This window comes from Phyllobates terribilis, unplaced genomic scaffold (assembly GCF_046119375.1).
Source record: "Phyllobates terribilis strain yellow unplaced genomic scaffold, ASM4611937v1 Scaffold_11__3_contigs__length_659146591, whole genome shotgun sequence".
Taxonomy (NCBI): Eukaryota; Metazoa; Chordata; class Amphibia; order Anura; family Dendrobatidae; genus Phyllobates; species Phyllobates terribilis.
In genome coordinates this window covers 232,875,101-232,890,747 of record NW_027362771.1, presented here as the reverse complement: position 1 = coordinate 232,890,747, position 15,647 = coordinate 232,875,101, and the positions used below count along the sequence as shown (strand labels likewise).

At 42.5% G+C, this 15,647-nt stretch overlaps 1 protein-coding gene across 2 annotated transcripts in view; it reads right to left on the bottom strand.

Annotated features, from left to right (window-relative positions):
- TUBGCP6 (tubulin gamma complex component 6) overlaps positions 1–15,647 on the bottom strand; it is a 63,567-nt gene that overhangs the window by 18,039 nt on the left and 29,881 nt on the right. The window contains exons 12-21 of one of the 2 annotated variants that reach the window (XM_073652105.1): positions 14,337–14,418; positions 14,147–14,235; positions 13,949–14,064; positions 8,300–8,438; positions 8,098–8,208; positions 6,483–7,677; positions 5,514–5,572; positions 2,937–3,126; positions 1,269–1,437; positions 876–1,017 (exon numbers count right to left, since the gene is read on the bottom strand). In XM_073652105.1, the coding sequence (XP_073508206.1) occupies positions 876–1,017; positions 1,269–1,437; positions 2,937–3,126; positions 5,514–5,572; positions 6,483–7,677; positions 8,098–8,208; positions 8,300–8,438; positions 13,949–14,064; positions 14,147–14,235; positions 14,337–14,418 (2,292 nt within the window). The remainder of the gene's footprint in view (positions 1–875; positions 1,018–1,268; positions 1,438–2,936; positions 3,127–5,513; positions 5,573–6,482; positions 7,678–8,097; positions 8,209–8,299; positions 8,439–13,948; positions 14,065–14,146; positions 14,236–14,336; positions 14,419–15,647) is intronic. The other variant, XM_073652106.1, reaches the window with a different exon arrangement.

Genomic DNA, 15,647 nt, shown 5'->3' with positions numbered 1-15,647 from the left:
TAGACACTGAGCTGCTTATCACAAAAGAGGGCGGAGTCAGACTTACAAGCAGTAGTCCATGCAATGATAATCACCGGGTGCGGATGGCCCTGGGTTCCTCCTAATGCAGGACAATGCCAGACCTCATGTGGCTGGAGTGTGTCAGCAGTTGCTGCAAGATGAAGGCATTGAAGCTATGGACTGGCCCGCCCTTTCCCCAGACCTGAATCCGATTAGCACATCTGGGACATCATGTCTCGCTCCATCCACCAACGTCACGTCACGTTGCACCACAGACTGTCCAGGAGTTGGTGGATGCTTTAGTCCAGGTCTGGGAGGAGATCCCACAGGAGACCATCTGCAACATCATCAGGAGCATGCCCAAGGCATTGTAGGGAGGTCATACAGGCACGTGGAGGCCACACACAATACTGAGCCTCATTTTGACTTGTTTTAAGGACATTACATCAAAGTTGGATCAGCCTGTAGTGTGTTTTTCCACTTTAATTTTGTGGGTGACTCCAAATCCAGGCCTCCATTGGTTAATAAATTTGATTTCCATTGATGATTTTTGTGTGATTTTGTTGTCCGCACATTCAACTTTGTACAGAGCAAAGTATTCAATGAGAATATTTCATTCATTCAGATCTAGGATGTGCTAGTTGAGTGTTCCCTTTATTTTTTTGAGCAGTGTATATGCCTATGAGGAATGTTGATATTGCATCAAAAGAACTCGAGGCCGGTTCGGGAAATCATGGTCAATATCCAGATCGCGATACTTGGACGTCTGAATTCAGCCTTAAAAACTAAAACTACGACTTTCAGAATTTTATGAAAAAAATTACAACCTGCACCTTAGGTGCTAAATGGCATAAAATCTATGAAAATTTGTTCACCTTTTCAAAGAGCAGATCACTAAGTGACTGGGCAAATTCTCCATCTTCCATTAGCAAAAAATGTCTGATTGCTTCAAAATGTTTTTCCATATTCAGCTCCACAAAATAGTAATTCACTACAGCTTTGTTCACTAGAGAAACACTAGAAAATAAATGCAGATTCAGATGCAGTGATCTTCCAAAACCATCAATGCAACAATAGTTGTTTATTACAGAACTAGTAAAGCGGTTGGCCACCCATTACACACTATTTCTTTCTTGGAGCATTTTCCCAAATGTTTTGCAGGAGAACATTTTAGCATATTTTTACCCAAAAAATAAATCACAACAGGAAGAAGTTTTGAGAATGAAGCACAAAAGATAACATTGGACTCAAGCCTGAACAGAACTGACCTGGATACAATGGGAGCAGTTACAGAATATTTCATCAGTACTGGTAGAGAGAGAAGTTCAATGAGTTGGACAGCAGTTTCGTCAGTAGCTGACTCTATGTGAGGGTCCACAGGGAAGGAGAACTCTCGTGGCATCACATGACTAAGCATGTGGGGAACCGGAGGCTTCGCTGTAGGCCCAAAACAAAAGATAAAGTGCATTATGTAAGTAGAAACATTTTAATGAACTTATAACAAAAGAGTTATACAAAGGAAAGTCGAGAAAGGAGAAGCATGGGGTGGGGGAGGGAAAAGAAGAGTGGAGAAAAGAGGAAAGGAATAGGAACAAGCAGAGAATCGGTAGGTAAATTCTTTACAAATAGGTGGGAAGCATTAATAATAGAGTTGAGAAAAGAAAAAAAAACTTGCAGGACCCTTGTAGAGCACGGCTGCTGAACAAGAGCCCTACCAACCTCCCTTGGCACTTCTTCTGATTAGCAGTCACAGTGTGGGGCACGCAGGCAATGACGACTTCTCGCTGAGTCTCCTAATCAGAATAGGCAACGAGGATGCAAACAGGTAGGAGGAAACTCAGCTCACCCGCATGGCCGATAGACCAGGTCATTCGAATCTTTGGTGCTCAACCCTAATTAATATAGCTAACTTTGTAATATATATTAATCGTTCTGCATTGTCTCTTTGTGTCTGTGAAGTCTTCCCCTACCGACAGCACTAGGCTTCAGTTTATAAAATGGCCACAAATGGAAGATTGGGCGATGCAACCAAAACATCAGCAACATCTGCACAAGATGAAAGTTTGCTGCTAATAGAGTTAAATACTGTCATCTGCGCTTGCACAGTTCCAGGTCATCTATGCATCTTGTACATGCGCAGTGTGCTTCAATGGAGGTTGTTAATTAGCTTGTTGCATCACATCACACCAATTTCCAGTGAGCGGCATGAGGTCAGGGTTCTTCATACTGAATATAAGGGCGCAGTAAGATGGTTGTATAAATTGGAGCCAGATCAGAACGCAGTGCATGGACTGGCCAGCGGCTCTCCCGACCTGAGCGTGACAACTATATAGAAATGCATGAAGCTGCCACGTTTGGGTCAGGAGAGTTGTTGGCCAATCCGTGCACTGCGTTCTGATCTCGTTCCGATTTATATGGCCGTCTGACTGCACCCTAAAACAGTATGTATTAGTCAGCTGACTGTATTAATGGTTTCCACACTTGTAAAGAGTCTACCTAAACCTGTCCACCCAATTAAATAGGACCTGTCAGCTGCACATACCTGTATTCTCCATGAAATAACAATGCTGGATCATGTCTTTTTACAATTCTACATTGTGCATTTCCTCTGAGATTCCCCCAAAAAGTTTTGAATAAATTGGCAACTGGGTGTTACCAGCTTAGAGGTGTTGTCCCTACAGTGTCCAGTCAGTGCTAGTTGCATTACATTGTGGGGGGACAAGCCATTTGACAAGGCAACAGTTGTTGATTTTATCAGACATTTTTAGGAGAAATAACTGAGAAACACAATTCAGAGTTATATTAAAAAAAAAAATCTATGATCCAGCATTGGTAGTTCATGGGGAATATTGGCATGTAGTGAGAGGAAACGCCAAGAGCTGGCAGGAAATCCGGTAAGTTTGTCGCAGTTTTACACCTTTTCTGGGCTAGCTTACACATAATCTCATAGGTATCTTGATATTTTTCAAGGCAATAGCTGTCTGCCAGTGTCTGTAGATAAGTCTGCTGTTTCTTCCAGGCGTCATCATTGATTACGTCCTCTCCTTCAGGGTGATGATCACTTGCGCCCCCTGTGTTTTCAGTCTTGTCACCGGATACAGCTTCCATATGCTGTAGAGTGTCGCTCTGAAGAAAACAAAAATCATTTTCATTGTTTATTTGCAAACTTTGCTGCATGTTTGGGATCTCATTTTTTAGACTTCACACATTTCATTTTTTAAAAAAAAAGGACATGCAAAAATTACACAAACAGCAACTTGTAAACTGAACTTACACTGGTAAATAAGATTTCTGAAAGACTAACCCCCCGTGGGGTTAAGAACTGCACTGACTTTATATTGTGCTGTATTTTTTTTTAAACTACAACATTCTTGAAGATAGGCGATTTATTGGCTTATTTCCTTTTCGACTTCGACTGGGCAAATTCTAAGCACCATATTTCTACAAAAACAACTGATTAGGAACCTCCTCCCCATGCAAAGCTCATGTTAAAGGGATTGTCCACTGCTCGGACAATCCCCTTCCGAATCACTAGGTTTTCCCCTAGTAAATTAATAACACTTACACTGACCTCCGATGCTGGCGCCATTCTGGCAGTGTTGGCTCTCACTCTCCCTGGACTCGCATGACATTTTTAGGTCACATGATCTTTGCGGCCAATTAGAGCTGCTGGGTTCACTAACCTCTTCTTTGGACAAATCAGACAAGTTAAGTAAGTGAGAGCTGCAGCTGCTCTCTCACTTCCTCCGAAGTTCAGCTCTATTTGGCTGCAGGGATCGTGTGACATAAAAATGTCACCTGAGTCCGGGGAGAGCGAGAGTTGACACCACTGGAACAATGCTGGCACCGGAGGTAAGCATAAATGGTATTAATCTACTGGAAGAAACAGGGATTGGGAAGGGGGTTTTCCGATCAGTGGATAACCCCTTTAATCTACAGAAATAGCTACAATATGCATTTCACTTTTTTGAGGACATAGGCGATCTTTATTATCTTTTTGTTCTTTTCTTACTGAAATTCAGTATGTTCCTACCTTAAACCCTTAAGTTACAGGCCTAATTTTGCCATAAAGGGTTGTTCCCATCTTCATAGATGGATATGGTCAGATAGCACATTTGCAATTTGCTGCTTATTAAAATTTATAAACGTTCCTGAGATATTAGCCCCTTCCTGCAAAATTATGTAACTGTACGTCAAGATTACAGGTCATTTACCGAAAACTGACGTACAGTTAAATCTGATGAGTCGCACGATCACATCTCCTAAACTCTGAGGTGTAAAGTATGACAGAAATGTCAGCCAGCCCCTGACTTGCCTACATTTCAGGCAATAACGTACGGCAGTTGATCAATGCGCCAAATTCATTAATGAGGTACAGGCCTTTTAATGAATTTAGTGCATATTACTCAAATGCTCCCATCGTTAAAACTGGAGTCAAAATGCAAATAATGAATCGGTCCCTTGTTTTTTTTTAAATTAGATTAGATTTAAACAACAACTTTATATTCCCAAGATCTATTATTCTTTGATCTATTGCAACCATCAACTCCCTGCGAGATCACACTGCAGGAAGCCGATCAAGTGATAGAGGGAGCGATCTCCCTCTGTCAATCGCCTTACATGCCATGGTTGCTATTAACTACAGCATGTAAAAGGTTAATCGAGCTGCTACAGAGTTCTGACATGGCTCATTCCCCATTGCTGTGTCTGTGCGGTTAGACCTGAAGATTCCCAGTCTTTCCATGTCCTAATGGAAATCCACTCATTGTATTCAGGAGTGATGGAAAGGCAGCACTGTGATGGGAGGTGGTTAATCTGGCTAATAGCCACCTTACACAGACTGTGTAGAAGAAAGACATAGCTGAACTAGAGGGGGTGCAGAGAAGAGCGACCAAGGTTATTAGAGGACTGGGGGGTCTGCAATACCAAGACAGGTTATTACACTTGGGGTTATTTACTGTGGAAAAAAGAAGGCTTAGGGGTGATCTTCTTACTATGTACAAGTATATGAGGGGACAGTACAAAGACTTTTCTACTGATCTTTTTACTCTGAGGCCTGAGACGGGGACAAGGAGGCATCTTCTACATCTGGAGGAAAGAAGGTTTAATCATAATCACAGACGGGGATTCTTTACTGTAAGAGCAGTGAGACTATGGAACTCTCTGCCGCATGATGTTGTAATGAGTGATTCACTGTTAAAATTTAAGAAGGGCCTGGATGCCTTTCTTGAAAAGTATAATATTACAGGTTATATATACTAGATTCCTTAATAGGGCGTTGATCCAGGGAACTAGTCTGATTGTCGTATGGAGTCGGGAAGGATTTTTTTTCCCCAATGTGGAGCTTAGTGTTTGCCACATGGGTTTTTTTTGCCTTCCTCTGGATCAACATGTTAGGCTATGGGTTAGGCTATGGGTTGAACTAGATGGACTTTTTTCAACCTTAAAAACTATGTTACTATGTTAATGAGTAAATAACCACATTATCTTGTTCTTAGAGGAGGATCTGTTACCTGTACATCTGCTTGGGTTTCTGGAGAAGCCGGCTTGATGTCTTCAGGTATGTTTTCTGCTATGAAAAACAAATGTCAAATTATTTCTATAGAGTAGTGATAATGTTCCTGCATTACTATGTAGAGGCAAAAAGGAACACTAAACTAGAGAAACACAAAAAATAAAAAATATCCTGCCACTTCCTCCTACTTTTCTCTATTTCATCTCATATTATATTTAGAACCGAAGAAAATATATAAAAAAAAAAATCTGTCTAGCTGTAAAGGCACTAGCTGCAGCAGAAGCCTCCCTGCTGTGCCCTGCGGTGTGACAAAGGATCACTAAGCCCCACCCACTGAGCAAAGAGGGAGTGGCTTCAGCTAGTCACCAGCTGAAGTTGGAATTGATTAACCTCTTTGTTTTCTGCAGGTTTTCCATAAAACATATTGTTTCAGGATCATGAAGAAAATACTGACCAAAATTGAGGGCAGCTATATTTATTTTATTTAAAGATTAATTTTTAGGCCTCTTAATAGGATTAATGAATAGCCTGCTACCCTGAATAATTAAATATGTAACTGGTGGCTATCGAACATCTACCACAAGGAAATTATATTTATTGCAAATTACATTTCTACCTATTAAAAACTAATCAGTAAGGGTCTGACCACTTGGACACTGTCTGATCTTAAGTGAGCTCCTTGCTCGTTTCCTTATCTTTCATTCATTTCTGCCATGGGTGAACCTAATGTGGGCGGCCAGCTCTGGGATCAGAAATGAGCCTCTTCGCAGTCAGTGTGGACTTCAGAGATCAATTACACACCGATCATTGTTTTATCACATTTCTTAACTCGTGTACAATAAAACCAAATTTGCAGAAAGCTCATTTTATGTCAATCTTTTAGATTGGGACGCAGAACATACCTTATATGGTTTTGGTATATAATTAATTCCATATGTAATAACCAAGTAAGGTATTTAATAATTACCTTCTTTCATGTTTTCTTCACTTGCTTTCTCACTTGGTGGTGTCAACACAGCATCAGCGTCAGAGGAACCCATGCTTTTGGAAGGAAGATCTTCTGTTTCTGTGGTTTCAGAAGTCAATCTTTCACCATAGAACACATTCTGAACTGTAGAATCAGATGAATGGCCGAGTTCTGATTTCAGATGTGGAGACACATTGGTGTGCACGGTGGGAAGCCATTCTCCAATTTTAATGCTTGACTGTGAGGCATGGCCGAAAGGACTCCAGCGTGGTTTTGTCTGCTCAGTGTCGGACACAAGCTCTCCAAGCTGTATATGGGATTGCGAAACATGTCCATGGATATTCCACCTAGGTCGTGAGGATAAAACATCAGACACATTCTCTCCAATCCTAATATTCGCATCAGATGCATGGCCATGGGGATTCCACCGGGGTCTACAAACAGTAACGTCAGATACATTTTCACCAATCTTGATATTGGCCTTCGATGCATGGCCATGGACACTGTGCCTTGGTTTTGAATCCTCTATATCAGAAGCATACTGTCCTATCTTTATATGGCTTTCTGAGACATGGCCATGAATATTCCACCGAGGTCGAGCAGCCTTGATTTCGGACATGTATTCACCAATGTATATGTGGGAATCAGAAGCATGGCCATGTTGGCTAGCTTGTGGTTTGGGCAGAACAGTATCAGGAACATATTCTCCGACTTTGATACTAGCATCTGATGCATGCCCATGGATATTCCAACGTGGTCTTGTAGGTTGTTCATCAGATACATACTCTCCAATCTGAAGGTGTCCCTGAGAGACCTGTGTAAATGCCACTGGCTTCAAAACTGTGTTAAAGTCATACTCACTCACAGGAATAATACTTGATGTATTTGTAGAGTCCTTGTTTTCTGCAGGTTTTGGCAGATCAGAACCTATATCTTGTAAAGCATCATCAATGTGACCCTGATCTACAGCTAGCTGTGTGTTCTGGCCCACTGTGGATGGTACAGGAAGGAAATCGTTAAATTCCACAGCAGGTGTGCCCACATTTGTGCCATCTACTGCCAGGTCTGGAGAATTTATGGAGTCTGTTTCCTTTTCAGTGGTTGTAATTACAGTCTTTTGCATAGACATAAAACTCTCATGTCTCAGTTTTTCAGTTTCCATATTGCCCAAAGACATATTTTCTGATGCAAGTGTCTATAGAACAGAATATATGGATAATTAAAGAAAATACTCTCATTACCATGTACATAGTAATAGACAAACTGCTAAAATGATTCAAGTTTGTTCCTAAATTTCCCGATTAGCTATTATATGGCTACTGAAACAAAGGAAAAATGAACACAATCTATTAAAACGTGAACCACTGGAAGTGTCAGTGCTGATATTACATTCAATCCTCAGAGATCTTCAATATTTCTCAGGGATCTGAGGACCTCGGCTCTTATTATACAACACATCACATATTAAATGTGGTAAAAGGGTTGTCTCATCAAGTCAATTCTTCTCCCCTTTGGGGTATATGGATGTCACGGAGACACACTGCAAATGCGCAGTTACCATAAAACTGTTCTATATTAAAACAAACCCTGACAAATACAAAATTGCAAGTCATACCATATCTACTTGATCTTCCAATGGGTTGTATGATTCAGGTGCAGGATCAGAGGTTTGTGAAAGTATCGGTTGTGTAGATGATGAACCCACTGGATTCTGTTCAAGCAATTCCTAAGTGAAGGAGCACAATCAGCATCAAGATAATTCAGAGAAAGACTCCTCAATAGTATACCAATTCACAATGATAGCAGGAACCAAATACCTGTAAGTGGTTTTCATCATCCATGAAAAATTTCAGGCGAGCAGTCTCTAATTTATGACGCTGAAGCTTCCATACAGCTCTCTGTTCTTTCCGAGTGGCCTCTTCGGATAGTCGACTGTAATGCTGAACCAGATCTTGTCTATTATCAAAGAAGTACGAGAAAGTTTTTATTTTTTTCCACATATATATTTTTTAAATTACCGTAAGCCATTATTAAATCCCAATACAACAGATTCTTTATGCATTATAGTGGATCCGGCATACCCATCTTTTTCTTCTTACTTTCTGCCACTGTCTAGGAAAATTATATATGAGAAACAAAAAATGATGCAGCTATAGCAATAGAAATAAACCCTAAAGAGATGAACTGGAATATAACTGGTATGTAGGGGCAATTTCACACTGGCCACTAAACAGACAAAACCCAAGGTAAAAACAAAATAAGCAAATACTCTGCAGTAAATAAATAAATAAATAGCAAAGCAATAGTGCATGAAAATAACATAGGGTACTTCGTTGATATAATTTTGATAAAAAAAAAAAACATAAAAGACATCCCACCACGTCAAGGTGACCCTATTCAGAACGTGTACCATGACACCTGTGATAAAGCCTGGGAGACACAAGACGGATTTACTAGATAATGCTTTTTGTCAGTAATTAAAGCAATCCTGCTACAAATACAAGACATGAAGAACAAGCAAGATTGATCGGAACTGCCCTAAACCAAGAGAGCAGGGAGCGGTTTACTCAGTGACTGACAGCTATCTTTGCATGTATGATCATAGAGGTAAGACGTTCAATCATTTAGTGAAATCGCCAAAAACTCATAACCCATTATTTATAGGGCAATTCCCCAAAAATTAAGTCATCGACTATATATAAGATGGGGAATAACTTGATGCTCACTGGGAGTCTAACTGCTGGGACCCTCAGCGATCAGCAAGTCATCACCTAGCTATCTTTTGCAGAGGGCATAACCCTTTAAAACCCCCCGACAAATTTTCAGAATTTAAAAATAATGGACCTAAATAGGTATTTCTAACATTCTAGATACTATTTTTTCTTTTTCAAATATTTCTTCAAATGGAAGTTGCTAAGGGTATTTTGTACATTAGAGGCAACAGAGAGAACTCAAAGGATGTACAGGAAAAGTTGCCAAAATAATACTTATTAATGATAGCAATTGGCTGAAACTGAGCCATGTAAACTTCCAGATTCCGTCTCAATTGTAGCTGCTTCCTCCAGTATTTAAAGGGGTTGTCCAATCCAAATCGATAAGTCTGCAGTCACACAGAGTGATTCGCCAGTTTCTGAGTCGGGACCGGAGTTATACATACTCAAGGCCAGAGTAGGTCCAGTGAGAGCGGCCTTGCTCCATACCCTTGTATGGAGTGAGGCCGTGACCTCTAGTCGGCCACACCAAAGTCACTAGACGGGGCGTATACATAGCCTTCAGTCCACTCTCGGAAACATGCGAATACCCGCAGCTCACAGTGCGTGCACTGGGAGTCTGAAGTCACACAGAGTGACTGCATGCAGGGGGTGGAGCGGCTCTGTGAATTATAGGGTTATTCCCAAAATCACAACTTGAACACAATAATGTACAACTATATTCAGTTGTGGCAATATAACCCATATTAAAATCTGTCCCATTCTGTATAGTTCCAGTGCTCCTAATCAATCATGCGTAGTGCAATCTTTCTGCAGGCTTTCTGTCAACATCGCTCAGCTCTGCCTCCATCTCTGACAGAGTGCACCAGCAGAACACACCCTATTCTTCAGTACAATACACTGGCTGGCCAACTTTATCTTCTACCATTAACATCAATATAGCTATCCATGTGTTTTTACATCGTTAGCTGGTTTCTAGCAGAGCTCAACTATCCTGAACTCCTCCCACAATGGAGCTTGTAATAACCAGGCAGTGAAAGCTGTGTTTGTTGCCTGCTGCAAACAGATCAGTGCTCTGAAACTGCAAATGCTGCTCTGTTGACGCATATGAGAGTATTATCTTCTGCCATATGCAACACTAAAGGAAACGCCCTAAGAGTAGTGCTTAGTTACCTCCTGACAAAACCGCAGGCGGTGGTGAAACACACGCCGAGGTGCTTTTCTGCCCAGTATAGATCATCATAATGGTTAAGGGTATTTATAAGCACTAGCACTTTTTATTTCATGCTTGGTATTTTGTATTTTTGAGGGAAAAAGTAACTTTATTTTTTTCTTCCATACTGCTTTAATTTCTAAGAATCACCTGACGGGTTAATAAAATTATTGAATGTGGCTTTGAGCACCTTGAAGGGTGCAGTTTTTAGAATTGTGTCACTTTAGGGTATTTTCTTTCACACAAGCCCCTTAAAGTCACTTCAAATGGGATGTGGTCCCAAAAAAATGGTTTTGTAAATATTATTGGAAAATTGAGAAATTGCTGATCAACTTTTAACCTTTATAACCACCTAACAAAAAAATATGTTTACAAAATGATGCTGGTGTAAAGTAGACATGTGGGAAATGTTATTTATTAACTATTTTGTGTGATACAAGAATCTGGTTTAAAGGGCATAAAAATTAAAATTGTGAAATTTTCAAAGTTTTTGCTAAAGTTCTGATATTTTCACTAATAAATGCAAAAATATCTGCCTAAATTACCACTAACATGAAGTAAAATGTGTGGCAAATAAACAATCTCAGAATCACTGGGATTTGTTGAATACGTCCAGAGTTATTACTACACTAGATGGTGGCCCGATTCTAATGCATTGGGTATTCTAGAATATGTATGCGGGCAACCGGGCGCAATCAGCAAAGCGGTGTTAAAATTTGGCGCCTATATCGCAGATTGGTCACGGCCAGCGGTCGCAAGTAATCAGCAGAGCGTGGTTTAAAATTGGCGCCAATAATGCTGATTGGTTGCGGCCAGCGAACGCGACCAATCAGCAGAGCGTTGTTTAAATTTGGCACCAAAATTGCTGGTTGGTCGGGGCTGGCAGCCGCGACCATTCAGTAGAGCGCTGTTTAAATTTGGCGCCAATCTCGCTGATTGGTTGCGGCTGGGAAACGCGACCAATCAGCAGAGCGCTGTTTAAATTTGGCGCCAATCTCGCTGATTAGTCGCGGACGCCAGACGCGACCAATCAGCACAGCGTTGTTTAAATTTGGCGCCAATGTCGCTGGTCGCGGCTGGCGTCCGCGACCAATCAGCATAGCGCTGTTTAAATTTGGCGCAAATCTCGCTGATTGGTCGCGGACACCAGACGCGACCAATCAGCACAGCAGTGTTTAAATGTGGCGCACAAATCGGTGATTGGTCGCGGCCGCTATTTAAATGTGGCGGCCAAATCGGTGATTGGTCGCGGGCAGCGGCCGCAACCAATCAGCACAGCGTTGTTTAAATTTTGCGCCAAGATCCCTGATTGGTCGGGTGCGGAGACCGCGACCAATCAGCGAATCGTATTGGTGAGGACCGGGGAGCGGAATTGTATTGGTGAGGACCGGGGAGCGCCGTTGCCTGTGCGGCTACTTCCGCTGCGATAAGCCGGGAGATGAGCGACTGCTCGCAGCAGAAGTATCCCGACCCGCAGCGCTGCTCCCCGGTCCTCCCTTCCGCATAGATGTCAGCGCCGCTGCCTGTACGGCTACTTCCGCTGCGAGCAGCTGGGAGATGAGCAGCCGATCGCAGCAGAAGTATCCCGACTCGCAGCGCCGCTCCCCGGTCCTCCCTTGACACCCTAGCCGCTGATCTACCGACAGTAGCCGCATGGTGTTACTAAGCTCCGTACATTTGTGTTCAAAATCGCTGATTGGTCACGGACGCTATTTAAATGTGGCGCCCAAATTGGTGATTGGTCGCGGGCAGCGTCCGCAACCAATCAGCACAGTAGTGTTTAACTTTTGCGGCAAGATCAGTGATTGGTCGCGGGCCAAGACCGCGACCAATCACCGATTTGTGCGCCACATTTAAATAGCGGCCGCGACCAATTGGATGTCAGCGCCGCTCCCCGGTCCTCCCTTCACACCCTAGCCGCATGGATGTCAGCGCCAGCGACCAATCAGCGATTTTTAACACAAATGTCCGGACCTTTGTAACACCATGCGGGTACTGTGGGGACATCAGCGGCTAACGTGTCAAGGGAGGACCGGGGAGCGGCGCTGCGGGTCGGGATACTTCTGCTGCGAGCGCCCGCTCATGTCCCGGGTTCTCGCAGCGGAAGTATCCGCACAGGCAGCGCCGCTGACCTCCATGCGTCTAGGGTGTGAAGGGAGGACCGGGGAGCGGCACTGACATCCAATTGGTCGCGGCCGCTATTTAAATGTGCCGCACAAATCAGTGATTGGTCACGGTCTTGGCCCGCGACCAATCACTGATCTTGCCGCAAAAGTTAAACACTACTGTGCTGATTGGTCGCGGACGCTGCCCGCGACCAATCACCGATTTGGGCGCCAAATTTAAATATCGGCCGCGACCAATCACCGATCTTGGCTCCACATTTAAACACCGCTGTGCTGATTGGTCGCGGACGCTATTTAAATGTGGCGCCAAAATCGGTGATTGGTCGCAGCCAGCGTCGGCGACCAATCAGCACAGCGGTGTTTAAATGTGGAGCCAAGATCGGTGATTGGTCGCGACCGATATTTAAATGAGGCGCCCAAATCGGTGATTGGTCGCGGGCAGCGTCCGCGACCAATCAGTACAGCGGTGTTTAACTTTTGCGGTAAGATCAGTGATTGGTCGGGTCCGAAGACCGCGACCAATCATCGAATCGTCTTGGTGAGGACAGGGAGCGGCGCTGCCTGTGCGGCTACTTCCGCAGCGAGAACCCTGGACATGAGCGGGCGCTCGCAGCAGAAGTATCCCGACCCGCAGCGCCGCTCTCCGGTCCTCCCTTCCGCATGGAGGTCAGCGGCGCCGGTGGTCGGGGTCCTTCCGCTGCTACCGGCCGGGAGATGAGCGCCTCGCGCCGCTCATCTCCCGGCTGCATCTCCATCCCGCAGATGGGTCCGGCGCTCGAGGTCCTTCTGCTGGTACCGGCTGGGAGATGAGCACCTCACGCCGGTCATCTCCCGGCTGCATCGCCGCTGAGCTCCGTCCCGCAGATGAGCCGCTAACGGCCACGATCTTTTTTCAGAAATCCCGCGGCGCTGATTGGCCGCTGCCTGACCAATGAGCGACGCAGGATTTCCAGGACGGACAGACAGACAGACGGGATAAGACGATTATATATATAGATAAAGTGACACCGGACAGAATTGTAAAACTTGGCCTGGTCAGGAAGGTGAGAACCAGCTCGGGGGTAAGGGGTTAAAGGTCTGCGCTCTTCCCAATTGGACGAATTATATAAGAAAGCTCAACGCCATTTAAGTTAATGTGGCTTAATAATTGTTTAATGAATTTTCTAACGGAAAGAAGTTTTCTTGATCACACATCTCTGATGTTCTAGAGATGGGTGGAGGACAAGAAGATGGAAAAAACATTGATCTGATATTTGAAGTCCTATCAATCTATTTTAGTTGCAACATAAACTAAGAAAAATAAAAAAAACAGGCAAAAAACAGCATTTCTGGTAGGTAGGTAAGAATGACTTTCTAGATGACAGAACTCATACAGAAGATAAATATGCACATCAATGGTACAATGAAATAGTCTACCTCGCTTTCATTTCTAGTTCCTCTTCCAATGCCTTTAACCTTTTCTCACGATCACGTAGCTCCCGAGCGTAGCTGAAGTCATCATCAGTCTCCTCCTGTTTGGCTGCAAGTCGTCTCTGTTCAAAATTGAAAAGTTACAATAAAATTTTACAAAGAATAATGGTATTATTACCAATCTCTCAGTCTGTACAATCTTACCTTTTGATCTTTCTCAAATTGTTCCTTCAGTTTCAGAAACAATTCCCTCTTTCTAGAATCTGAAGACATTCTCACTGCCATCTGCTGATCTAAAATAAAAGAAAAAAAGCAAAGTAAAGTTAAAGAAAAAATAAATGAAAAATAAAAACACAAAAAAAATAAAAACTCTTGATGGGCTCAAGTATCAAACCTTTATATTCTTCTAGAAGTTTTTCTGATGTTTCACGAGCCTCAATAATTAAGTCCTGCTTTGCAATTTCCACTTGTAATTCCTAAAATATAGCAACACAATAACTACAATTATGTATTTCAAATGAAAACCAAGATCTAATTTTTTTTATTTTTAAAAGGTGTTGTCCACTACTTTTACATTGATGCCCTATCCATAGGATGTCAGCTTTGTAGCCAATTTATTTCCTTCTGTGAGTTGTTTTTGAATTTAGTGTAGAGACTCACAACTATTAGGACCCTTGACGCAGGTTGCGAGCTTGCATTTTTTGGCCAAAATAAGAAACAATACCTCATATTTTTTTTATACATAATTTTTCATTTTTATTGTACATTTTTCTATTTTTATGCAGGATGCAGTCAGGCTCTTTATTGTTGGTTGGGTGAATTGGCGCATTTTTCCTTGTGGGGTGTACTTCTATAGTGCTGGAGGACCCGCCTGATCTAAGGTTATGTTCACACGTTGCGTTTTTGCTACAGTTTTTTTTATGCAAATTTTAAGCTGCGTTTTACAGTGCCAAGTCTATGAGATTTCAGAAATCTTATGCACACACATTGGTTTTTTTCCTGACCGATTTGGGAAAACTGCTGCGTTTTAGCAAACTGCCACATGCCACTTCTTTCAACCATAGAAAGCAATGGGTAAGTGCATAAACTGCAGGTATGTGGTTTTGCTACATTTTAATGAAAAAAAAAGCATGTACAGCAGTATGTGAAACCCATTTATTTTTGTGATTTTCCCAAGTTTAAACCATAATGTTTTACTGTTCATCTCAGTTGAGAATCACAGTTTAGGATTAGTACAATTTAATTAAGATTAATTAAATTAGTGATGTGTAAAAAGTAAACCTGTGAGGTGTGAAATTGAACAATGTGGTCCACCAAAGTGTGAAAGTAAACAGTGTCCTGCAAACTCAATGCACTGCCAATGTCTTAGGTAAACTATTCCTGACCAATCCAGTTCCCCCCGCTGTGGGCCCACCAAAGTGTGAAAGTAAACAGTGTCCTGCAAACTCAATGCACTGCCAATGTCTTAGGTAAACTATTCCTGACCAATCCAGTTCCCCCCCGCTGTTACATTTGTAATTCTCTATTTTTTCATGAACTCATATGAACTTTTTTGTTCAGAATAGTCACTATTTTTTCAGACATAAAAATCTTTTTCCATTAAATAATTTGATCAAATTGCCCTTTTTCCAAAAATGGTTTTAAAGTTTAACATATGTTTTGCATTGGTGACCTGTGTTCATGCTTCTGCGGTGGAAGCAAAGCT